Source organism: Pongo pygmaeus, chromosome 4, assembly GCF_028885625.2.
Source record: "Pongo pygmaeus isolate AG05252 chromosome 4, NHGRI_mPonPyg2-v2.0_pri, whole genome shotgun sequence".
Lineage (NCBI taxonomy): Eukaryota > Metazoa > Chordata > Mammalia > Primates > Hominidae > Pongo > Pongo pygmaeus.
Genome location: NC_072377.2, coordinates 35,744,274 through 35,772,019, shown reverse-complemented (window position 1 = coordinate 35,772,019; position 27,746 = coordinate 35,744,274). Strand labels below are relative to the sequence as shown.

The 27,746-nt window shown below is 38.4% G+C and overlaps 1 protein-coding gene across 2 annotated transcripts in view; it reads right to left on the bottom strand.

Moving 5' to 3' along the window:
• The window catches only part of SPEF2 (sperm flagellar 2), a 202,500-nt gene that overhangs the window by 157,777 nt on the left and 16,977 nt on the right, over positions 1-27,746 (bottom strand). Inside the window, exons 3-7 of one of the 2 annotated variants that reach the window (XM_054487035.2) lie at positions 14,625-14,877; positions 11,788-11,958; positions 9,500-9,640; positions 6,902-6,966; positions 1,596-1,782 (exon numbers count right to left, since the gene is read on the bottom strand). In XM_054487035.2, the coding sequence (XP_054343010.1) occupies positions 1,596-1,782; positions 6,902-6,966; positions 9,500-9,640; positions 11,788-11,958; positions 14,625-14,877 (817 nt within the window). The remainder of the gene's footprint in view (positions 1-1,595; positions 1,783-6,901; positions 6,967-9,499; positions 9,641-11,787; positions 11,959-14,624; positions 14,878-27,746) is intronic. The other variant, XM_054487036.2, reaches the window with a different exon arrangement.

The window sequence follows — 27,746 nt, the reverse complement described above, 5'->3', positions numbered from 1 at the left end:
TCCATGAATAAATTTCACTTCTTCATATTTATACGAAGGCTTTATTTCCTTTCAGCGAACAAGCAGACCAGACGTGGGTAGGTGAATAAAAGCATCTTCAAATGGTCTTTGTAGACATACAGATTTGTCCCATTTACATTCACAACTGAAATCACCGTCCACCCCAAGTTTGTTCCTCTCACCATCTTCCATATCTTAGCAAATTACACCTCCAGCCATCCAGGTGCACAACCTAGAAATCCAGTTTTTCATCCCACTTTTTCACTTTCCCTTGTTTAATGAATCAATAAGTCCTATTGATTTTACCTCCAAAATAGCTCTTAAAGCTACTTCTCTCAATCCCTATTGCCACTACACTACATTTAAACTGGGATAATCTCTTACCTGAATTACAGCAACAACAGACTTGGATTGCCCTTCTGTAATCTATTCTCCAAACTAAAGCCAGAGTGATCTTTCCACAGGGAAGTCTGACCTGGTCACTCTTACTGCACTTTGCATTCAAACAGGAAATCACAAAATCTCCTATTTCTTTCTGTGTATCTTACAAGGCTCATCATAATTTGGCCTTTGGTGACTCCTGCCAGATGGCATGACTTTCAGTTAGCTAAAAACACTGAGCTTTCCCTGTGATATTCCCTTGTCTGGAAACACTCACCTTCCACCACCTTTCCTGGAAACTGCTCCTAACCCTGACCCCACCACGACCATCCCACCTTCAATTAGCTAACTCCTGACTCTTTATCCATGCTTCTGCTATTGTCCTCCAGACACTGTCTCCTGAAGCAAGCCAGGTGGACTTCTCTAAGTGTCACTTGCCCTAATCCCCCTTTCACCTTCACAGCACTTTCACACTCCAATGTACTTGCTGTTTGTAGATGCTCCTATAAACAGAAAGCTCTGGGAGACAGGTGTCTTGTTATTCTTGCTCTCTGCCATATCTCTGGGCCTATCACAAGTACTCAAAGCATAGAAGTTCAATAAATATGTGTTCAATGTAAGAAATGATCAGTGATTCTCAAGCTGTAGTGGCATCAGGATCACCTAGAGAGCCTGTTAGCACAGATCACTGGGCCCCACCCCCAAAGTTTCAGGTCTGGTCTGGGGTGGGGCCCAATAATCTGTATTCCTAAAAGTCCCAAGCAATGCTGGTGCTGCTTGTCCAGGAACCATGCTTTAAGAACCACTGGAATAGACTGGTGAACAAAAGGAGAGGATGAACAACTTTTCCATATTGTTTTCATTAAACCATTCCCTTTTTCCTCTAAAAGTAACAATAGATTACACATGGCAGATACAGATTTTAGGTTCCTTTTAATGTATTTTTTATTAAGGTAAAATATACATAACATAAAATTTACCATTTTTAAAGTATACATTTGTCTTAATTACATTCACAATGTTGTACAACTATCACCAGATAGTAAATAGCTACTTTTTTTCCTAGTATATTTGCTATTATGATGAGGATGTGAAAGTGACATTTGATGCAGAGTAGCAGACAATACATATATTAACTACATATTATGTGTATAGAAGACTACATTTTGTAGAATTCCCAGCACTATTACTTAACCTTCATCTAAATATCTTACCTCTTGTGCTTCGTGGGCTATTAACTGGTCCATTAACAATTTCCGCCGTCTTTTCTCCCTTTGCTCTCGTGCAAAAGCATCTTCTTCAAGGCGCTTCTGGATTTTTTTAATGTACTCGTCATCTGAGTAAGTATTTAACAAATCGGTGGTTGTCTGGCCTGCTGTATCTAAAGAAGTCTTGGATGCACTAAGAATAATAGTTTTTATTTCAGATTTTTAAATAATAATGTGATCCCATGCCACTATCTGTGACTATGGAGAAAGACCTCAGGAGAAGGATCCCTTGAGTTCACTGTTAATTTATTAATACAAGCATTGAGGAAAATATTTGAAATCAGTGTGATACCAATAGCTTATCAACAGATCCCATTTGCTTCACCCCATTTCTAAATTCTCTATGAGGTCCTTATCATAGCCTTCTTTCAAGGCCCATAAGCTTTTTGTTCTTTCACCTTTTTTTTTTTTTTTTTGAGATAAAGTTTTGCTCTTGTTGCCCAGGCTGAAGTGCAATGGCGCATCTTGGCTCACCGCAACCTCCGCCTCCTGGGTTCAAGTGATTCTCCTGCCTCAGCCTCCTGAATAGCTGGGATTACAGGCGTGCGCCACTACGCCAGGCTAATTTTGTATTTTTAGTAGAGACAGGGTTTCACCATGTTGGGCAGGCTGGTCTCGAACTCCTGACCTCAGGTGATCTGCCCGCCTTGGCCTCCCAAAGTGCTGGGATTACAGGCATGAGCCACCGTGCCCAGCCTGTTCTTTTACTTTTTTTTTTTTTTTTTTTTTTGAGACAGATTCTCACTCTGTCGCCCAGGCTGGAGTGCAGTGGTGCGATCTCGGCTTACTGCAACCTCCGCCTGCTGGGTTCAAGCAATTCTCCTGCCTCAGCCTCCCGAGTAGCCGGGACTACAGGCACACGCCGCCACGCCCGGCTAATTTTTTGTATTTTTAGTAGAGTCGGGGGTTTCACCATGCTGGTCAGGCTGGTCTCAAACTCCTGACCTCGTGATCTGCCTGCCTCGGCCTCCCAAAGTGCTGGGATTACAGGCGTGAGTCACTGCACCCGGCCTGACTTTTTACGATTTTCATTCTAACCAGAAATCCTGGATTTCTTTTCCTCTTCTTCCTGCTGGCTCTGGGCCTCTGACCTCCCCCGTTTTGAGTCAACAACAGGCAGACGATTGATAACCCAAGTGTCAGGGAAGGCACAGCTCGCAACAGCAGACCAGGCACATTAATGCCAGGTCACTAGAGAGTACTTCTATGTACAGATGGTTCCATCTACTACACTCTTCCATCACCTATGAAAGTGCAAATTACTCTATCAACTCTCAGATCAATTTTTGACTGCTTAGAACAGTGGCTGAACTCTTATTGAAAACACAGCAGTTGAAAGTTGGCTTGCTTACCATGCCACACATGTAAGCACAGGTCTGACTGGCTTCTTGCTCATGCCCTAGAGAGTCAAGTGAGAAGACTCAACTCAGAGCTCTTGTCCTATCTTATGTCCGAAACGTAAAGGATCAGGGAGAACCCAGTGGTCTTCCCAACAGAAAGTTAAGCACATTCAATTTAGTGAGTCAAATGGGGGCTTGGTACAGAATTCATAGATTCATTCCAAATTTATCATTAAAAGATACATTTTTATGTATATAAAGATCAAATAATCATCGATTCTCATCTGCATCCTCTTCAAAAAGTAAACAGAATAATATAATAGTACAAGATATACCATAATGTTACTTGCCTAGAAATAATTAATTTTTATATTATGTATAATCATTGTTTTTGTTACAAGTAATTAATATATTTGGTTTACAATATTACTTATAATCTTATTCAAAAAATAAGGACATATTATTAAAGTGTGTAGAGACTTGTCACCAATTCTTATATAGGCACAAGTACTCCGGTAAAAACATAGTTAACTCATGTTTAATTTTTAATGATGTAATACCTGCATATTTATAATATAGACCATATTGTAGTATAGGTCATAATTTGGAGGTTTGCTGCTCCCAGCTGATCTCCTAGTGAATAAGAGAAGTATCCTATTTTTCTTCTGCCTGCACCTGTGCCTAGCATGCCTGGCAAATAGTTGATGTCTGCTAAATTTCAAATAATGTGCTAAAAAACACCATACATACATAAAAATCAAACTAAAGTTCCAATCATTTTATCACCTGGGGCTCAACCTTTGATTGTATTCTGTCACTGAGAAGAGTTGAGCACAAATTATGTAGGTACTAAGCACTCAGTAAGGTCAAAGACAGAGTTTAACCCTATCTATTTATTAAGATTTAGTATTTAATTGTGTAGTGTAACACTTTTAGATCTTTCATCAAAAATCTTATTATATTTGTACTTAAGTGTGTTGTGTAAAAGCTCCTGCCCTGGATTGAGCACGGGTTAACAGCTCTCTCAACACAATATTTATGCTGTCAATAATATAATTAACAAATTGCTTCTCCTTTATCAATTAGTCAACCCATCCATCTGTTGTCTTATTCCAATAAAGGTGAAAAAAAGCTACACATTATGTACTTGAATAAATATTCATTTTACTAGATGTAGGTTTCTTGAGGGCAATGATTATATTTTCTTTTTATCTGTTTGCTTGCCAGACCTTCATCTAATGTAATAATTGTATGTGTATAATCTATTAGTAGCAGAAACCTTGGTCAAATTTGTATTTTTTAAAAAGTAGTTGCTGGGAAAAGCCTCTGAAAAATATATTAACCCAAATACCAAATTACAGCAGCCAATAACCCCAGCTAAAGAAACAAATAGCAGACAGGATTTATTATTCATCTAAAAAATGAAAAAATGGAGGAACCTTGTTACATGCGGAAAAACCAGCCATGTGGGCTCTTGCATTGCTGGCATGAGACATCATTTCATTCTTCCACAAAAGAAAAATGATGGACTTTGAGATGGCATCCTGAGAAACTGTTCAGGAGCAGGCTATGAAAAAGGCAGCTGCAGAAAGTGCTCCTGCGGTTCAAGCTGGGAGATTTTATTGCCTTCTGGAGTCAAGTTAGTGTGAAGTTTCTCAATGTGCCTAGAACATTCTTGATTCTAAGCTAAGATTCAGCATAAACTAAAAAAGTAGTGATTAATGAAATGGCTTAAGAAGGGTGCTATATTGTAACCATAGCCTCTGTTTTCTTGAAAAGTTTGCTCTAGGCCAGCAGTTCCCAACGTTTTTGTTTTTAAGGCCAAAAGAGAAAACAAACTTTGTGCAACACACTGGAAAGGATTTAGATTCTCAGATGAAGCTGTTCACGGCCACAGGTAACTGGCCCAGGGACTTCAGCTGCCCCAGGCCTTCTCCTCCTGCTGTAAGTGAGGGTGTCAATATCTCAGATGCCCTCTGCTGGAAATCTTTGGCAGGACCAAGTGAAGGCTTCTGTGAAGAAGGGATCTGACACTACTATTTCCCTCCCTTTTCTCTCAAAATAGAACCCCAATTTTATGCAGGGAAACAGTGTGTCCAGTTAAATACTACGTTTCCCAGCTTCCCACTCTGTCAGGTGTGGCCATGTGACTGAATGCTCTCCAATAAGATATAAACAGAAATGTTATATGGGACTTCTGGGAAGGCTTTTGAAAGAAGCTATTTCAGATAGGAGATATCTACTTTTTTGTCTGTCTTCCTTCCTGATATCTGGAACATAGGCCAAGTGGCCAGAGTCCCAGCAACCATCTTGTATCATGAATGTAACCTTGAGGATGAAAACCACACAACAGGACGGTGAAGCAAAAGTAAAGAAAGGAGGAGCCTCAGTCCTTGATAACCCTGGAGCTACAGCATACACTATGGGCTGCTTACCTTCTGATTTCTATTACATGAGAGACAAGCAGATTTCCCTCTAATTTTATTTACTGTTGTTTTGGGGTTTCTGAAACTGATAGAGACCTAGGGTCTGGTTGGGTTGGCAAAGGCAATAGGGAGCAGGTAAATGTTTGCAGCTGTAATGTACAGGGATGATCTTTAAGACATTTAATAACTGACATGGCAAGGACACTAACCAATAGACATGGATACTGGTGCAGGGCCTGGGAGACAGTGCTGTGCTTCATCTTAACTATGGTTGCTAAATTGTGTGGAAATTGAGGGGTCCCAGGAAAGGGGCAGGCCAGGGAGCTACAGAAAGTAGCATTCACCAAGTAGCAAAGTATTCAGTAGTTTAAGATGGTCTTTCTGGTGGACACCATCTGTTTATCACCACAGAGCCTGTGGCTAGAGAGGTGGGTGAAAGAATGAGAAGAAATTGGTGTTTTCCTGGGCCAAGGTCAGGGTAGGTGTGTGCTAGGGTTCAAGTGGTGGCTGCATGGATGAGGAGACTTGGATTATGTTGTTTTTACAGGTCAGGATCAACACTGATAAATGGGACTGGGAATCAGAATAGGGCATCAGGAGTTTCTGCAGAGGGTAGGAGGAAAGGTGATGTACATAAGTATTCTCCATTTTGCTTAATTTTCTTTCTTACACGTGACTTCATCATTTCTTCCTTATGGCTCTGATTTTCCTTGTTCCTCCTCATTTGACTCTCTCTCCCTTCCTTCAGGAAATTTTAATATGAAACTGAAGCATGTAATTTTTTTCTGCTTTTCTTTAGAATTAGTACCTTCTTTAACAGAGATTTATCTCATATTTCGTAAGATGTAAATGCATAGAGTTTGGATCATTTCCATTTAAAAATATAAAAAAACCCAAGTTGTTCCTACATATGTCATCTCTAATGAATTACTTTCTGTGAATCAATGACCTCCCATAGAAAACAAAGTGTGAAGGAGCTTTATCTTTAGGTAAATGAAGCCAGTTAATGAGGAACTTCGTTCAATGGACCCACCAAAGTGACTGTCTTAGTGACATTTGTTCAATGAACTCATTCACTCAACTTCTTACTGCTGGTCTCTATGCTAACTGCTGAGGATACAGCATGATATAAACCAAACTAGAGTCTAATAAAGGATTTACTGTGACAAATTTAAATTAGTGGTACCTTGAAACAATTTTAGTGAATGTTTAAAAAATATGTGTGAACTTAGAAGAATAAACATAGCACAGAAAAACAAATCAACTTTACATTTCATAATAGTCTCTTTCTCTCTAGATATTTATAAAAGTTGCTAACAATCTGAACTTTAGCTCATTTATCTTCCCTAATTACTCTCTGAATCAAGATTCTTTGGAGTGAAAAGATCCTGGAATAGTTCTTCCAGATAAACTATTTCTAAATATTCAAAAGCTATGTGTAGAACAGAATGCAGTTTTGTAATTATTAAAATAGCTCACATCTCACCTTTCTTTTGCTTGGAGATCCTTTTTTATTAATGCTTCGAACTTCTTAATTTCATCGGCCACATCCTTTAAAGAAAATTCATCATCAGTTCTCTGCCTCTAAAAACCATTGAAAAATCTTCATTTACCACATTCATTCAAGTTTATAAAGTGACATGTACTACTAATTCAAGGTAATTAGGATATGAAAAGCTGCATTCTAAAAATTTTTTTATAATTTTGATTTGTTGCTTTTAGACTGGGCTAACTATACCTAAAAGAATGTGAAAATTGCCTCCCCTGAATCATTCACTTCATGATTTTGACAGGGCACCAAAGGGCATTTCGTTAGAATAAAGATTATCAAAGAGTCAGGACATACATTTTTGGATACAAATATTTCCTTTTCTTTTTTCTTTCTTTTTTTTTTTTTTTTTGAGATGGAGTCTCACTCTGTCGCCCAGGCTGGAATGCAGTGGCACGATCTTGGCTCAAGGCAACCTCCACCTCCCGGATTCAAGTGATTCTTCTGCCTCAGCCTTCTGAGTAGCTGGGATCACAAGCATGTGCCACCACAACCGGCTAACTTTTGTATTTTTAATATAGATGGGGTTTCGCCAGGTTGACAAGGGTGGCCTCAAATTCCTGACCTCATGCGATCCTCCTGCCTCGGCCTTCCAAAGTCAAATATTTCTTTAAAAATTGTTATCCTGGATGTTTTAAACATTCCTCATGCAACTTTATTTACACTATTAATTAGTTATCTGAAGTTTAACTTTAGCTCACCTTTGTGTTTTACAAACACTTTTTAAAAAACTTTAATCAGGCCAGGTGCAGTGCCTCACACCTGTAATCCCAGCACTCTGGGAGGCCAAGGCCAGCGGTTTGCTTGAGCCCAGGAGTTCGAGAGCAGCCTTGCGTACCTGTAGTCCCAGCTACTCAGGAGGCTGAGGCGGGAGGATCACTTGAGCCTGGGAGGTTAAGGCTGCAATGATCCATGATTTTACCACTGCACTCCAGCCTGGACAACAGAGTAAGACCGTGTCAAAAAAGAAAAAAAAAACAAAAAAAAAACACAAAAAAACTTTAATCAACTCAGGGACATATGAAAGGTAGATACTGAAATGGAGTCAGATAAAAGCCTCTGTAGGTGGTAATTTTAGAATCCAAGTACAGAATATTTTGTTAGTATTTAAAAAACAAAAAAAATGTGAATTAATGTAAAATTCAATGGATGTAGGAATCAGAGAGATCTGTCAATCTCTGCTTTACTACCACTGGGTAAAACACGTCAACTCTCTGGGTCTCAGTTTCCTCATCTACAAAATGGGAAAAAGAATACCCTACTTAGAGAGTTATTTATAAATTAAAGATAATGTGAAGTTTGACATACAGCACATGTTCAATAAATGGTAGCTATTAATCATCTTTATAGGTCACATGAGAGAATATAAACAATCATTGTAGCAGTATGCAGTGTGAATTGCAGGAATTTGTATCAAACTGAACTGTAACATTGCTCTCCTGTGAAATATAATGAGATTGCATCTTACTGAAATGATTAACAGTTGGTGTGGTCTAGTAAAATGTCATTGGTATAGGTATCTTAAATTTAAATATACTGATAGCAACAAGTCACTTAACATTCCTGGGATTCATAGAAAAATAGTGTGGCATGATGAGGAGGAATCGAGTAAAAGCATATAGTAGGAATGGCATATGTATGCTATGTGTACCTTGACTGGCCCCTGCTGTACCCATGGCAGTTATGACCTGCTATGGTTTGGATGATGGTCCCTGAACACCGCATGTGAAATTTGATCCCAGTGTTGAAGGTGGAACCTAATGGGAGGTGTCTGGGTCATGGGGGTGGATCCCGCATGAATAGACTCCCTCCCTGGGGGTAAGTGAGTTCTTACTCTGTTAGTTCCCATGGGAGCTGGTTGTTAAAAAGAGCCTGGCACTTTCTCTCACTCTCTTTTTCCCTCATGAATAGATTGATTCCCTCCCTAGAGGCGGGTTCTCACTCTATTAGTTCCCATGAGAGCTGGTTGTTAAAAAGAACCTGGCACCTTCTCTCTCCCTCTCTCCCTCTCTACACCCTCTCTCTCACTTTCTCTCCCCGCATGTAACGTCTGCACAAGATGGCTCCACCTCCCCTCCCCCTTCTCCTTACTAAGGCCCTCACCAGATACCCAGTCTTGAATCTTCCAACCTTCAGAACCATAAGCGACATAAACTCTTTTTCTTTAAAAATTACCCAGCCTCAGGTATTCTTTTACAGCAACACAATGGATAAGACATGACCCATTACAACAGCACCCATTCTGACCTACTTTGTTATTGACCACAGAATCTTTTTCAACACAGGAGTCCAGACTGCCATTTAATAGGAGTTTGCCATTGCTGGCCTAAAGCTACATTCTTCGTTCTGAACAAATAACAATATAAAATGAGTTGAATATGCATATAGTGGAAGAATTCTGAATGAGAAAGGACAAGGTCAGAGATAATTGGGAAAGCAAATGTGAAGTTTTGGAAAGTCTCTCTATATGTTTCAGAGACAGACTATTCTTTAGTTAAGATAAACACAGCATAATATTAAAGGATTATCACTTACTTCTGCCTCCTTTTTCTTTTTCATCATTTTTCGGGCCTCGAGTGCTTTCAAAGTACGATTTGATGCAGGTTTAGGAATCTGTATAATAGCTGCTTGGATTTTGGCCATTATTTCATTTTGTCGTCTTCTGTTTAAGTATTGCTGAATATCCCATATACATTAGTTTAGTGATTCAGAATAACAGAATAGGCAATATAATACACTCATAGGTACAAATATATAAAATTTATCTATTGAAAATTTCAGAACCCAGCAATTAGCCAAGAGACTAGGTGTCACAACTGTGTAATATTAAGAAGGAGGTGTCAATGTGACTTACTGTGAAAAGCATGTTGTTAAAACACAATTCTGGAATCTGCAAATCATATCTATTAAATGTCTGTATTTTCATTCTGTGTGCTGATACTAAAAGGACAATAAAGATGTCCCAAATATAAATAAGTGTATAATTCTTTCCCAATCCTACTGTCATGACCTTACCAAGCATGGGAAGAAAAAAAATTCTATCTCTGAAGATGGTCCAATGAGAACATTCTATCTAGGAGACAGTTTCTAGGAGGGCTCCTGGGAAACCCAATAAAAATCACAAACTTCCCCAAAACCCAGTCACACTTAAACAATGAGTTCAGGGGCAACCTCAAAATTGAATTAACACTAAATTATATGATACAATTATTGGATCATCTCTTCTGTATGTAGACAGTAGTTATTTTAAGAAGACTATAAGCAGGAGAATGTATTTGAAAAGAAAAAGTGACTGAAAAATCAGATAAAGTATTTTAAAAGTAAATGATTTAAGAAGTAATATGTGAAACTAATCATGGCTTTACTACTAATACATTATATTAGAACTAATATGATCATTAGCTCCCATGTCCAAAGATAAAAAATTTCAATTTACCCTTAAAAAGGCATACATTATAGAAAATTTTCTTCATTTCATTTTCCAAAATATGAATATTTATTTAATTGCAATATGTTTATCTTTTTTTCTTAAGAAGACCAGGAAGACACAGAGTCTTCCTTTTGCCTTATTTGTTCCCTATGATCATTTTGAACATAATTTATTTCAGAATATTTAATGGTATCATATTTCCTTTTTCTCAACATTCTTGGAGACTGTCTGCATTAGGCTTGGCACTAATAGACAGGCTGGTTCCACATAAATTAGAGTCACAGCAATTGGTCTCAACTTAAACACTACTTTAAGAGTGCTTTCTTTCTTTATCATGTAACACCAAAGGGAAACATAATCCTTTATTTACCCTCTGGCAAGTCATATAATTACATGACTGCTTTACATTTTATTATATATAAACTCCACTCCAGTTAGTCCACTCTTCTTGAAGCTACAAAAATGTCCAATTCTGAACTCTGAGGCAGGTAGAAGTAAGCATCCCCATTTTTACAGTTGGGGAAATTGAAGCTGAGAGTTGTTTATAGGCTGGCTCAACGTTAACCAGCTTGCAAGTGATCTTCCAGTTTGTCTGTCATCTTTCCATTCTTCCCTACAAAGAGCTGACTACATTCAGAATATAATTTCTTATCATTCCAAATAAATCCATGAATTTAAAAAGTGATTTTACAGTGCAATGCGAAGAACTACATAATTCTTTTGCCTGTAGTTTACACATTCCATATACCCAGTCACCTGAAATACTCTTGAAAATCTTTAATGATTCCATGTACCATTATTGTCTCACCCACAAAGGCACAGAAGATCATTAAAGAGTTTTAAAGAAATTTGAGAAGGAGCAGAGAGTTAGTCAAAGCAAGAAGCAAGGGCCAGAAAGAAGTTAAGAGTTGTTCAAGGTGATTGAAAAGGTAAGCAAGCAAAGAATTACCTCATATCTCCAAGAACAGAGAAATGGGGCAGGACCAAAGGTTGCAAAAGAGCAGAAAGCGAGGGGATAATGTCTGATCTATCTCCCTCAGTGGTGACAATGGTCATGTGCCTTTGACCAATGGGGTAGCTAGTAGCAACCCTCCATCACTAAAGCAGCTGAAACATTGATTTCTACCAGTGAAGGTAATGCAGTTGTCTTGCCACTCCAGAAGATGGCAGTTCCTGTTCTCAGCCACAGGTAGAGGTGAGAGTCAGCAAGCGTCGGGATGGAGAAAAGGAGCAGGGGAGAGAGAGAAAGGGTGAGAGTAGGGCAGGACAAAGTCATGCATCAGGAAAGTGCAACTTGTGCTCCACTACTGCTTATGCAATGTGTACTATAGGCATAAATCACAAACTGTATATTATGCACTAATGAATTTCTGAAAAAATAGTTCTATAGAACCTTTTCGATATCAAAACATCTTTGCTCTTCCTTGAGTTTTTGAAATCTTTCAAGTTTCTCAAAATGCAAATGGGCAAGATCTTCTTTCACGTGTTTATATTTTTCTTGAAACCTGTATGCAATCCGCATCAGATTGAAATCAGTTTGACGTGGTATCATGTGTCTAAGTCTCTAAATGAAAAAAGCATTTCAAAAGATTTTGTTATTAGAGAATAAAGAGTACATTTTCATTATAAGCACAAATAAAATTTGTCTTCAAAATGAAATTCTTTAAATTATTATTGTTGATAGTTAAGCTAAATTCAAGCCCCATTCCAATTACTCATATTCTTAATTGATGTAAGCGCAATTATAAAAACATTATCCTTTGTGGTTCTTCTTACAAAATAGCCTCATATATACTTTTATAGTTAAACTTTTTACACTGAGTTTAATTTTCAATAAATGGTATTTATATTCTTGGAAATACATTTTTGCAAAAATAATTTCATTAAACCAATTTTAACATATAAGAGATAATATAAGAAGCTAGATTCTTCCCATTGCTTAGCCACTCCTTAGTAAAAAGTGAAAAAACATTAAAACTTCCTAGGTATGTGTTTCAGCTTTACCACTTACTAGTTGCATAAAATTGGGCAAGTTACCTAATCCATCTGTGCCTTAGTTTCATCATCTGTAAAATGGGAATAATGTAAGTACCTATCTTTTACGGCCGTTGTGAAGATCAAGTCAGATAATATTCATAAAGCACCTGAAACAGGGCTTGGCACATCACTAGGCATGCCATTCAATAAATTTCAACCATTATTAATATCACCTGCATCTCTTCTCATCTAGTATCAAAGAAGACGGCATCTCTACTTCTCTCCTACGATATCACCTCTTCCACATGAACCATTGATTGCATATTCCTCCTTCCATCCCCAGAGGGCCTCTTTCCATCTGGTCCTTGTACCATTTTCATCTCTCCTGCCACTGATTCTTTTTCTCAACTGATAAGTGGCCCCAGTCTCTAGGTCCATAAAGCAAGCAATCTCATACTTCACTTGAGCTTTTCTCTCCTACTGTTCTCTTCTTTACCTCCACATTTCTTGAAAGAATAATCTATGCTACCCTCTTCCTCATCTCCAAAGTCCTTCTCAACTCACTGCAATCCATATCACTCTAATGAAACATTTTTCTCTCCCCAATATGTAAGCTCTAAGAGGGTTGGGGCTTTTCCTGTGTGTTTGTTGTGCAAGTGCTTGACAAAAAGTAGGACCCCAATAAATATTTGTTCAGTGGATGAATTATTGACTCTGGAAGTTCACCCATGACCAACATCAAATGAGCTAATAGGCACTTGTTTGTCTTCATCTACACAGCTCTTATAGCACTTGCCACTGTTGACTGCTTTACATTTTATTATATATAAACTCCATTCCAGTTAGTCCACTCTTTTTCTTGAAGCTACAAAAACATCCAATTCTGAACTCTTAGGCAGGTAGAAATAAGCATCCCTGTTTTTACAGTTGGGGAAATTGAAGCTGAGAGTTGTTTAGAGGCTGGCTCAATGTTAACCAGCTTGCAAGTGAAGGAGGCCGAATGCAATATTAAATTATTCATGTTAAGCCTAATCTAATTTCCAGCTCTCAAGGAGTGCTGAGTCCATTCTGCTACCAGACTTACAATGATATCCATGAAGAATGGACAAATGTAAACATGCAGATGGCCCTCATATCTATTATGTCATTGCTGCTTCAAAATTTAAATTTAAAAATATAATTCTATCCATTGATATTTACTCTTTTGCATCAGTGCAGCACTCATGATTATTCCAGAGGCCTGTAAAAGTTAACGCACTTCATTTACCATAAGGAATTGCATAAAAACTGGAGAGAACTGTCAACTAAAAAGTCATATCAATTAGTCAATAACACATTTAATGAGGACTTACAACATTTGAAGCATTGTACTAGACATATTCATCAAATCTGATGTACTAAAAATCTGGTAAGGTCGTATGACAAATAAATAATGAATAGTTAGCCAACAATATCAGTATCAGGAGGATAAAACCAAGAAAGTGAGAATTACTTATGCTCTAGAGTTGCAAAGGAAGAAACCATGTGTACTGGGCTGCACAGTAGATGAAGAACAGTTTGGGGAAGAGGAGAGATGAGAAGGGTGAGTTTGGGTGTGAGGGAAGGAAGAGCTGGAATAGACAGTCATATTTAAGGACAGACTGTCAATTAACATAGAAGAAAGAAATACCATGCTGAGGACTAGAAAGAAGGACTAGGAAGAAGTAAAAATAGGTTTCTGAGCAGAAGAACTCAATAAAAGTAAAATTTAGGGAAGATTCATTTAGCAGTTGATTGACTTATCCAGAAGATTGAGAGACGTTTTAGCAGGTTGCTGCAGTAGCTGATAAGAAGATCTGAGCAGATATGATGGGGTAGAAACAGAAAGAGAGGAGCAGGCACAAAAAGTATTAGGCCTGTAGTCCCAGCTACTTGGGAGGCTCAGGCAGAGGACTGCTTGAGCTCAGGAGTTCGAGACCAGCATGGGCAAAAGAGCAAGGCCCTGTCTCTCTAAAACGACAACAACAAAAAGTACTGGAAATTAGGAAAAGAGTTTGATAAGCTATTGGCAATATGGATAGGATAGAGAGAGACATCAAAAATGGCTAAATAAATTCAAAATATTAATATAAAATAAAACCCAAGTATGGCCAGTAACATATGTAAAGGATATATATGCCTAATGAGGCTTCTTTGAGAATTCAATATCACTGTCATTTCTCTTTATCAAATTTTACACTGTGACATGCTTATTATGCTTTTTTATGTACCCACCTCTCGAAAAGTATCACTTTTCATGTTTTGAAGTCTTAAATTTGTCAGATGTTGCATGGTTTGCATCTCCACTCCAGTCAGTCCACTTTTCTTCTTTTTCTGAAGAGCAATGTACAATTGATATAACAGCTTTGTTGCCACCCCAGGCTTTTCTGTGATGATGCCATGGGCCACATTCTGATCAAACTGCACACCCAGAAGGTGAAGCGTTGGCTCCAAGCGAGAAAAATTATTAAGTTTGGCACTTGAAACCCTGGACAGTAAAATATTTTACATAATTAGACATTAGCATTACATTAAAGACAAACAACAAATATCAGAAGTATTATCATTATCCAATATTTTGAATTATTTCATGTTCTTTTAGCTGTATCATTCCTCTCTAAAGCCACTCTAATGTAAATACATTGAGATTTTTTATTGACCATGTCTACCTGAACTCTATGCATTCGTTTCTCTTAAATGGCTACACTAAAATTTTTCTGCTCTAAATTGACAACAGAATTTCTTCAGAAGTAAATACAGAAGTCACAACACCTAAACCTGATACACTGTTCCTAGTATACTATTTCTCAAGAGATTGCATTCAGGTAGTGGTTCTAAATCTTTTGTTTTTGAATCACAGATACCTTTGAAAATCTGACAGTTATGGAAACTTTTTTACAGAAAAGAAAACATATATTTATACATATAGACAAAGCGTGTATAACATCGTATAGCATGTTTTGGAGCCTCTTACAGTCGAACCTAAAAGCACCCATCTTCTAAAAGGATGTGGAGCTGAGGAAATATAAGAGTGATTTATAAATATGAATGAGGAGCCAGCACCATAAGACAGCCAATGTCAACAAAAATAGTGATGTAATATCTTGAATTCATGTTCTGATTATGTGGTGTAACTTACTGTCCTGTTTCCTCTGTGTACTAATAACTTTTTTAACAGAAATATTTAGCAAGATATATTTAGTGTATTATGCTGCATCAATCAAACTTCAAATAAAATATTTTAAATTAATAAAAGAGAGACAGGCCTTGGAGGAGACAAGAAGAGATAATGCACGCTACAAGAAAACCTTCTCAGCATGAGACTAAATATACTTTTTTAAAGGTCTTCTCAGGTCCAGTTTTGCAATCTGTTTCTCCATAAATCACCGTACAGTTGGAGATACAACATTTGTCTAAAATGACTCAGGTAAAGCAGACCATGTTTTGAGGAATATGATTGTGAAAGAAGATAGTCAAATCAATGACATGTGCTTCCAATCTCTAGAAAGGCATCTATCACCCCTTTTGATCTTCCATCACAGTCGTCCTTTCATGCCTTTCCCATCCTAGGAGTCCTGTGTGCTTTGCTCACTACACATAATTGGAAAGATGTGAACTGAGAGCCATCTGTCAGAGCTTTGGTCTGGGTTATAACCTTGGGCTACAGATTTTAGGGGCATGCTAATTCAGGAGGGAGAGTCCAAAACAAACATTACCCATTTCCAAATTTTATCAAAGCTTAGCCCTGCACTCAAGAAAAAGAGAGAAGAGTTTTCTCTTTCTCTCACTTGTGTCATGTGGATCCCAGAATGCAGTTAATAAGCCTGTTAATGTTATAATTCAGTTACCTACTAGGGTTTAAATGTATTTTATGAACTGGCCAAAGTACACAGGTCTAACAATACTCTTTGGAAGCTTATTTCTAATCAATCAAATTTGGGGAACAGAACTTGTGTGTAAATTGGTGGAAGCCTACTCTTGTTAAAGCATGGGTAGAATCAGAATGATAGGATAGTCGACAGTTGTTTTTTGAACACACAAAAACCACTGGGACATCTTTGCTCTGGAGACAGAGCATATGAGGTAAATGATGACCTCTGAGGGACCTCTCTACCAGCAGTCCTTGCTTGCTAAGAGACTACCTATCTCCTTCCCTTCTTGTCATCTGGTGAGGGAATACCTCTTCTTACAAGGTAAGTAGTAGCTGCCCCCCGAGAAATTGTCTTGACTATTTACTTAAAAAAAAAAAACAAATCTTCTCAATTTTCACTATTTGTGAAGGAATAAAAATATTCAAAATCAGGGAATTCTTTCAGAGTTAGATGAGTATTCTTAGAATTAAATTATTTCCAAGATGAATAACTTTAAGTTATTTACAAAATATATTTCCAGTTTACATTTCAAACTAAAGAAACTAAAAGTGTTAGATAAGATCCCCAAATCATGAGCCTTGGCACCAGTTGCCTAAAAATTAGGCTATGACAAAAAAGGGATTATTTTCCCCACCAAATATACCATTACAAAGGTCATGCCCATAAAATTTACTGATCCTTGTCTTATTTAAAAGACCACGTGCCCTGGGGAAAAGATGGGCTGTTCCAAGAATTGAAGATGGATGATATGTGGTTCTCAATACAAGTAGGACCCTCTTCCCACATTAGGGAATGCACTGACTCTTGGTGAGAGAGAAAGTTAGTCCTTTGTAGTATATGACAAGCAGAGCTGTTTCAAAGGACACACACCTGTCCAAAGGTGGAGCAAGAGTATGAAATCTACCCTCTGTTCAGATTGTTAAGCCTTGTCGCTGGCATGACATTGCTTCATCCAAAATGGGGCTCCTTTTTCCTTGTAAAAAGGCCTTTGTGTTCACGAAGGCCTGCATTTTTACAGTCATTTCCAGCCAGATGGGGACCCTTTTTCCATTTCACAAAAGGCCCTCTGTGGTCCTGCCAATAAGAGCCACTTTGGTACACCTGAAACACTCATCTGCGATCTGGTCAGGATGGTCCTTTAACTTTTCCATGGTTAAGCAGATATACTCTCGATATCCCTCATTTATTCATTGGAAACAATATTATGAGCCTGCTATGGGCCAGGACAATGCTTGGAGCACAAAGAATAAACACACGCTGCAAGTTTCAGGATCTTCGCAATCTAGTTGAGGAGTAAACATTCATTTATCATTCATTAAACATTGTTTGGGCTCCTTCATGTGGCAGGCACTCTGATAAGAACTGATATATAAATAAATAATTATAACTTGATAATGATAATGTAATAAGGAAAGGGATGTCCAAAGTTTTATTAGAACAAAGGGAAAAGGGAGACTAAATCTACTAAGAAAGTAAAAGAAGAGTTTAGAGAAGGAGTAGATTTTTAGCTGGCACTTCAGAATAAATACAAGTTTCTCATGGTAGAAGTGAAAAAATAACATTAATCTGCAAAGGTGCAAGGCATAACAAAAACATATGATGTGTATGTGGACCAGAGAAGCTTAGGTTAGGATTCTCGGTTGATGGGAAATGTGGCTGGAAAGGTGAATGAGGGTCACACTGAGAAGCACCTTATAAGCCATGACCTTGAGAGTGACAGAGAGACTGGAACACTTGAATTTCTTAAGCTGATGGGGATATCACAGCTAGAGATATGAGTGTAGAGTTTTAGCTTCATGTTGGGAAGTCTAAACAAGGTCTTTATCTGTAGAATTTACTAGGAAATGTAGGCATTCATTAATTTAAAAAACATTGACTGAAAGCTAAATATGCACCAGCCCTATGTTAAGCCCTAGAGATATAAAGAAAAATAACCTAATACCTCTAACTTCATGGTGTTTTGTGCAACGTGAAACACAGATAAAGAAACTGACAACAAAGTGATCAGTGTTATAAAAATTAAATGTGTAGGCTGAGTTTCTAACTTTCATAAAGGGATAGACAGCAACAACAACAAAAGGATTGGACATCTGGTTACGTGCAAGTCATAACACATCAATCTATAAGAACTCCTGAGAAATCACAAAAAAGAAAATGAGGGCATGGACACTGACCTACCTACCCTGGCATTCTTATACCCTGGAGGGTAATCCAGCTTCTAATGGTGGCAGCAAGGCTAGGTACAGAGGGAGCAAAGGGCTGAGAGGTCAGGCAGTGGGGGCAGCTGGGGCTAACAACGAATTTATATGCCATGCCCTTGAGGAAGAGATGTGTGATATGAGATGTAGGTATGGGTTAGGATGTTACCCTGTACACCAGAAGCTTAAGAAATTGGAGGGGATTAGCAAAAAAGGGTTTATTTGGTATGACAGTGTAGTTCTAATCTATGGCTTCTTTTGTGTCATACAGTTACTATATGTACAACCAGGATAATCTGGATTATGAAAGAATAATTCACCTCTAGCATGGAAATATCAGAAATTCTTTTGCTCAGAAGTCTTATAACACAGGTGCAGCTTCATAAAGGCCTATCATTTCAGACAAACAAAAATAAGAAGTTACTTGAGCAGGAAGTTTCAGGTTAAAATATTATGGATTTGAAGTAGATCTTCGTAAATGGCAGAGTGAGAACCTCCAAAAATCTGTTCTTCCTTAAAGGCAACAATAACACTGATAAAAATCGTAAAAATCAACTTTTTCATAACTCTGGAAATTAGCTAAAGGCTGGTAACAACTCAAGGAGCATTTATTTAAGAAAAGCTGCTTAATAGTGGTAAGAAAAGAGAGCTTTTTGTCATTTTAGTTTGCTCCACGTCCACACCCCTCTCCCTAGCTCCATGGTGGCTATGAAAACCAGCAGCTGACTTACAACCATGGCAGCTATAAAAACCAGCAGTTTAGCAGTCATCAAAGCAGACAAACAGATTTGAAGCGCCTCCAAAGTCCTGTCTTCAGAGTGTTGCTTTTCTTTTCTTTTCTTTTTCCTTTCTTTCTTTTTTTTTTTTTTTTTTTTGGGACAGAGTCTCACTCTGTCACCCAGGCTGGAGTGCAACGGCGCAATCTTAGCTCATTGCAACCTCCATCTCCCAGGTTCAAGTGATTCTCCTGCCTCAGCCTCCTGAGTAGCTGGGAATACAGGTGCCCACGACCATGCCCAGCTAATTTTTTGTATTTTTAGCAGAGATGGGGTTTCACCATGTTGGCCAGGCTCATCTCAAACTCCTGACCTCAGGTGATCCACCCACCTCGGCCTCCCAAAGTGTTGGGATTACAGGCGTTAACCACCACACCCGGCCCAGAGTATTGCTATTTGACTACCCAGCAGTGTTGTGAAAATCCCCATTTTCAGGCCTTCTCATTATTTGATCTGATAGAGCTTACTCATTGAAAAAAGTCCTATCCCAAGGATGTTAGGAAAAAAAATCATAGCAATTATTTATAATCACAGTTACCTGAGACAGTAAAACCAGTTGGAGCAAAGAAGAGCCTGGCCAAAAACTTAAAAGGAAGACCTATGAATGAGATGTCTGTTAGGGACTCTGAGGCCATATGCATGTGTAGGAATGTATGGATGCCTAGGAAAGACATGAGGAGGTCCAAATCTCTCACCTTTGGCTGACTTTGAGATGTTGCACAAGCAGGAAGTAAAGGCTAAGGGAAAATTTTAAACTGCCAGAGCATTGAAAACATGCCATAATCCACTCATAGAGTTTCTTAGCAAAGGAAAATGTGTTGGTCCAAAGTGTTAAAAGATATCTCTGTTCAACTGCTGACCACTAAGCTAATCAACTAGAGACTTCAGTTGCAGTATACAAGAGGGAATATAAACTTTACAGAATTAGTCCAGGAGAGCTATGAAACAAACAAACAAACAAAAAACGCAGAAGCAGCAGCAACAACAAACCCTGGGAATATGTAATAGTCTGAATTGACACATTATATTATTTTAAATGTCCAATTTTCAAAAATTATGAGACACACAAAGAAACAAGAAAGTATGACCTATACACAAGGAAAAAAAAGTGAATAGAAACTCCGTGGGGAAGTCTTGGACAAAGACCTTCAATGGCCTATTATAAATATGTTAAAGAAAGGAAAAGAAACTATGTTTATAAACCCTATTCCTGTTTAGAAAAAAAAAGTGCAGCTCACTGCCAGTGCTCATTTAATTTTACATAAACACTCCATGAGGCTGAAGCAAATCTGACGAATTTTCAATGTGAAAATAAAATATAAAGACTGTTCTTGGAGTTATTTCTAAACAGAGCAAACACCAGAATCATCTGAATCATCAGAATCGTGTATTTTGGAAAAATTGGATTCACCAAATAAATCTTTGGCCAACAACTGTTGGAGAACGGTGTTAACATTATACATAGGAATGCTATGTTTTCTAGGATTTGACATTTTTGGTGATTGAGAATTACTACATTTTGTAAATGGAAATACCACTGCTAAAAACCGAATCCTGTAAATAGAATGATGTCTTTTGTTTCCAAAGTCAATATACTAGAGCAATGCAGAAACAATAATAAAAGCAAGATATTTCATGGTAAAGTTATCTCAGGGTAAATGCTACAGCCGCAAGCACTGCCAGCTAGTGTTCTCAGGGTAAATGGGAAAATGGTTAAAGTTAAAATAAAGTATGAGAACACTGTTTCAACAAAAACAGAGTATCAATACAGAAATAGAAATTATAAAAATAGGAACACAGTGAAATTCTGAAGTTGAAAAGTACAACTGAAATAAAAACATTCACAATAAGAGTTCAACAGCAAACTAGAGTTGGCAGAGGAAAGAATCTGAGATCTGAGAACCCAAAGACAGGTCAACTAAAACTACTCAGAGGAGGAAAAAAAAAGCATGAAGAAAAATGACCAGAACCTCAAAACACATACATCCACTCTAATCATGAGAAAAACATCAGAGAAATTCCACCTGAGGGAAAATCACTTCGCTAGTATTCTTCAAAACTGTCAAGATCATCGAAAATAAGAAAAGTCTGTCTGAGAAAGTATCACATTCAAGAAGAGCCTAAGGAGATATAATATGATATGCTTGATGGGATCCCAGAACAAGAAAGACATTAGGTAAAAAATAAAAAAAAACCTAAATGGCATATAGATTTTATTTGATAATAATATACAAATATTGGCTCATTAATTGTAACAAATGTACCACACCAATGTAAGATGCTAGCGATAGGTATGAATAGATGTGTGCAATATAGGAAATCTCTGTATTATGTCAATAATTTTTCTGTAAATCTAAAACTGTTCTATAATAAAAAGTTTATTTAACAATAAACAAAGCCTCAGAGACCTACAGGACATCACCAGGCATACCAATATACACATAATTGGAGAATGATATGGGAGAGAGAAAGAAAGAGAACAAAAAGAATCTTTGGAGAAACAGTGGCCAAAACTTCACGAATGTGATGAAAGATATGGATTCACACATCCAAGAAGCTCAATGAACTGCAGTAGGTTAGTCACAAAGATATCTACACCTAGACATATTATAGTCAAGTTGTTGAAAGACAAAGAGAGAATCTTAAAAGCATCAAGAGAAAAAGAAGACATCAAATACAAGAGCTTCTCTATAAAATAAACAGCTGACTTCTTGTCAGAAATTAGGGAGGCCAGAAGACAGCTGGAAGACATGGTCACAGTGCTGAAAAAGAAAAACTGCAAATCAAGAATTCTATGACTGGTAAAAATATGTATCAAAACTGAAGGATAAACAAAAACTAAGATAACCCATTGTTAACATACCTGCCCTATAAGAAATACTAAAGGGAATCTTTAAGTCCTAAATGAAAGGACAATATACAGTAACTCAAATCACATGAATAAATTTTAAAGCACATCAGTAGAAGTAACTACATAGAGTAACATAAAAAATAGTTTAAATATATTTTTGTTCGTAACTATTTTCTTCTCCTTATCTGATTTAAAAGTTAAGTGCATATAGCAATAATTATAAAACTGATTTGAAACACTGGAATAGGAACAGCTCCGGTCTACAGCTCCCAGCGTGAGCGACGCAGAAGACGGGTGATTTCTGCATTTCCATCTGAGGTACCGGGTACATCACACTAGGGAATGCCAGACAGTGGGCGCAGGTCAGTGAGTGCGTGCACCATGCGCGAGCCGAAGAAGGGCGAGGCATTGCCTCACTCAGGAAGCGCAAGGGGTCAGGGAGTTCCCTTTCCTAGTCAAAGAAAGGGGTGACAGACGGCACCTGGAAAATCGGGCCACTCCCACCCGAATACTGAGCTTTTCCGACAGGCTTAAAAAATGGCACACCAGGAGATTATATCCTGCACCTGACTCAGGGTGCCCACCGAGTCTCGCTGATTGCTAGCACAGCAGTCTGAGATCAAACAGCAAGGCGGCAGCGAGGCTGGGGGAGGTGCGCCCGCCATTGCCCAGGCTCACTTAAGTAAACAAAGCAGCTGGGAAGCTCGAACTGGGTGGAGCCCACCACACCTCAAGGAGACCTGCCTGCGTCTGTAGGCTCCACCTCTTGGGGCAGGTCACAGACAAACAAAAAGACAGCAGTAACCTCTGCAGACTTAAATATCCCTGTCTGACAGCTTTGAAGAGAGCAGTGGTTCTCCCAGCACGCAGCTGGAGATCTGAGAACGGGCAGACTGCCTCCTCAAGTGGGTCCCTGACCCCTGACCCCCGAGCAGCCTAACTGGGAGGCACCCCCCAGCAGGGGCAGACTGACACCTCACACGGCTGGCCAGGTACTCCAACAGACCTGGGGCTGAGGGTCCTGTGTGTTAGAAGGAAAACTAACAAACAGAAAGGACATCCACACCAAAAACCCATCTGTACATCACCATCATCAAAGACCAAAAGTAGATAAAACCACAAAGATGGGGAAAAAACAGAGCAGAAAAATGGAAACTCTAAAAAGCAGAGTACCTCTCCTCCTCCAGAGGAACGCAGTTCCTCACCAGCAACAGAACAAAGCTGGACAGAGAATGACTTTGACGAGCTGAGAGAAGAAGGCTGCAGACGATCAAATTACTCCGAGCTACGGGAGGATATTCAAACCAAAGGCAAAGAAGTTGAAAACTTTGAAAAAAATTTAGAAGAATATATAACTAGAATAACCAATACAGAGAAGTGCTTAAAGGAGCTGATGGAGCTGAAAACCAAGGCTCGAGAACTACGTGAAGAATGCAGAAGCCTCAGGAGCTGATGCGATCAAATGGAAGAAAGGGTATCAGCCATGGAAGATGAAATGAATGAAATGAAGTGAGAAGGGAAGTTTAGAGAAAAAAGAATAAAAAGAAATGAGCAAAGCCTCCAAGAAATATGGGACTATGGGAAAAGACCAAATCTATGTCTGATTGGTGTACCTGAAAGTGACGGGGAGAATGGAACCAAGTTGGAAAACACTCTGCAGGGTATTATCCAGGAGAACTTCCTCAATCTAGCAAGGCAGGCCAACATTCAGATTCAGGAAATACAGAGAACACCATAAAGATACTCCTCGAGAAGAGCAACTCCAAGACACATAATTGTCAGATTCAACAAAGTTGAAATGAAGGAAAAAATGTTAAGGGCAGCCAGAGAGAAAGGTCGGGTTACCCTCAAAGGGAGGCCCATCAGACTAACAGCCGATCTCTCGGCAGAAACTCTACAAGCCAGAAGAGAGTGGGGGTCAATATTCAACATTCTTAAAGAAAAGAATTTTCAACCCAGAATTTCATATCCAGCCAAACTAAGCTTCATAAGTGAAGGAGAAATAAAATACTTTACAGACAAGCAAATGCTGAGAGATTTTGTCACCACCAGGCCTGCCCTAAAAGAGCTCCTGAAGGAAGCGCTAAACATGGAAAGGCACAATCGGTACCAGTCGCTGCAAAATCATGCCAAAATGTAAAGACCATCGAGACTAGGAAGAGACTGCATCAATTAACGAGCAAAATAACCAGCTAACATCATAATGACAGGATCAAATTCACACATAACAATATTAACTTTAAATGTAAATGGACTAAATGCTCCAATTCAAAGACACAGACTGGCAAATTAGATAAAGAGTCAAGACCATCAGTGTGCTGTATTCAGGAAACCCATCTCACGTGCAGAGACACACATAGGCTCAAAATAAAAGGATGGGGGAAGATCTACCAAGCAAATGGAAAACAAAAAAAGGCAGGGGTTGCAATCCTAGTCTCTGATAAAACAGACTTTAAACCAACAAAGATCAAAAGAGACAAAGAAGGCCATTACATAATGGTAAAGGGATTAATTCAACAAGAAGAGCTAACTATCCTAAATATATATGCACCCAATACAGGAGCACCCAGATTCATAAAGCAAGTCCTGAGTGACCTACAAAGAAACTTAGACTCCCACACATTAATAATGGGAGACTTTAACACCCCACTGTCAACATTAGACAGATCAATGAGACAGAAAGTCAACAAGGATACCCAGGAATTGAACTCAGCTCTGCACCAAGCGGACCTAATAGACATCTACAGAATTCTCCACCCCAAATCAACAGAATATACATTTTTTTCAGCACCACACCACACCTATTCCAAAATTGATCACATACATGGAAGTAAAGCTCTCCTCAGTAAATGTAAAAGAACAGAAATTATAACAAACTATCTCTCAGATCACAGTGCAATGAAGCTAGAACTCAGGATTAAGAATCTCACTCACAACCGCTCAACTACATGGAAACTGAACAACTTGCTCCTGAATGACTACTGGGTACATAACGAAATGAAGGCAGAAATAAAGATGTTCTTTGAAACCAATGAGAACCAAGACACAACATACCAGAATCTCTGGGATGCATTCAAAGCAGTGTGTAGAGGGAAATTTATAGCACTAAATGCCCACAAGAGAAAGCAGGAAAGATCCAAAATTGACACCCTAACATCACAATTAAAAGAACTAGAAAAGCAAGAGCAAACACATTCAAAAGCCAGCAGAAGGCAAGAAATAACTAAAATCAGAGCAGAACTGAAGGAAACAGAGACACAAAAAACCCTTCAAAAAATTAATGAATCCAGGAGCTGGTTTTTTGGAAGGATCAACAAAATTGATAGACTGCTAGCAAGATTAATAAAGAAAAAAAGAGAGAAGAATCAAATAGATGCAATAAAAAATGATAAAGGGGATATAACCACCGATCCCACAGAAATACAAACTACCATCAGAGAATACTACAAACACCTCTATGCAAATAAACTAGAAAATCTAGAAGAAATGGATAAATTCCTCGACACACACACTCTCCCAAGACTAAACCAGGAAGAAGTTGAATCTCTGAATAGACCAATAACAGGCTCTGAAGTTGTGGCAATAATCAATAGCTTACCAACCAAAAAGAGTCCAGGACCAGATGGATTCACAGCCGAATTCTAACAGAGGTACAAGGAAGAACTGGTACCATTCCTTCTGAAACTATTCCAATCAATAGAAAAAGAGGGAATCCACCCTAACTCATTTTATGAGGCCAGCATCATCCCAATACCAAAGCCGGGCAGAGACACAACCAAAAAAGAGAATTTTAGACCAATATCCTTGATGAACATTGATGCAAAAATCCTCAATAAAATACTGGCAAACCAAATCCAGCAGCACATCAAAAAACTTATCCATCATGATCAAGTGAGCTTCATCCCTGGGATGCAAGGCTGGTTCAATATACGCAAATCAATAAATGTAATCCAGCATATAAACAGAACCAAAAACAAAAACCACATGATTATCTCAATAGATGCAGAAAAGGCCTTTGACAAAATTCAACAACCTTCATGCTAAAACCTCTCAAGAAATTAGGTATTGATGGGACATATCTCAAAATAATAAGAGGTATCTATGACAAACCCACAGCCAATATCATACTGAATGGGCAAAAACTGGAAGCATTCCCTTTGAAAACTGGCACAAGACAGGGATGCCCTCTCTCACCACTCCTATTCAACATAGTGTTGGAAGTTCTGGCCAGGGCAATTAGGCAGGAGAAGGAAATCAAGGGTATTCAATTAGGAAAAGAGGAAGTCAAATTGTCCCTGTTTGCAGACGACATGATTGTACATCTAGAAAACCCCATTGTCTCAGCCCAAAATCTCCTTAAGCTGATAAGTAACTTCAGCAAAGTCTCAGGATACAAAATCAATGTACAAAACCCACAAGCATTCTTATACACCAACAACAGACAAACAGAGAGCCAAATCATGAGTGAACTCCCATTAACAATTGCTTCAAAGAGAATAAAATACCTAGGAATCCAACTTACAAGGGATGTGAAGGACCTCTTCAAGGAGAACTACAAACCACTGCTCAAGGAAATAAAAGAGGATACAAACAAATGGAAGAACATTCCATGCTCATGGATAGGAAGAATCAATATCGTGAAAATGGCCATACTGCCCAAGGTAATTTACAGATTCAATGCCATCCCCATCAAGCGACCAATGACTTTCCTCACAGAATTGGAAAAAACTACTTTAAAGTTCATATGGAACCAAAAAAGAGCCTGCATCACCAAGTCAATCCTAAGCCAAAAGAACAAAGCTGGAGGCATCACACTACCTGACTTCAAACTATACTACAAGGCTGCAGTAACCAAAACAGCATGGTACTGGTACCAAAACAGAGATATAGACCAATGGAACAGAACAGAGCCCTCAGAAATAACACCACATATCTACAACTATCTGATCTTTGACAAACCTGAGAAAAACAGGCAATGGGGAAAGGATTCCCTATTTAATAAATGGTGCTGGGAAAACTGGCTAGCCATATGTAGAAAGCTGAAACTGGATCCCTTCCTTACACCTTATACAGAAATCAATTCAAGATGGATTAAAGACTTAAATGTTAGACCTGAAACCATAAAAATCCTAGAAGAAAACCTAGGCATTACCATTCAGGACATAGGCATGGGCAAGGACTTCATGTCTAAAACACCAAAAGCAATGGCAACAAAAGCCAAAATTGACAAATGGGATCTAATTAAACTAAAAAGCTTCAGCACAGCAAAATAAACTACCATCAGAGTGAACAGGCAACCTACAAAATGGGAGAAAATTTTCACAACCTACTCATCTGACAAAGGGCTAATATCCAGAATCTACAATGAACTCAAACAAATTTACAAGAAAAAAACCAAACAACCCTATCAAAAAGTGGGCAAAGGACATGAACAGACACTTCTCAAAAGAACACATTTATGCAGCCAAAAAACACATGAAAAAATGCTCACCATCACTGGCCATCAGAGAAATGCAAATCAAAACCACAATGAGATACCATCTCACACCAGTTAGAATGGCAATCATCAAAAAGTCAGGAAACAACAGGTGCTGGAGAGGATGTGGAGAAATAGGAACACTTTCACACTGTTGGTGGGACTGTAAACTAGTTCAACCCTT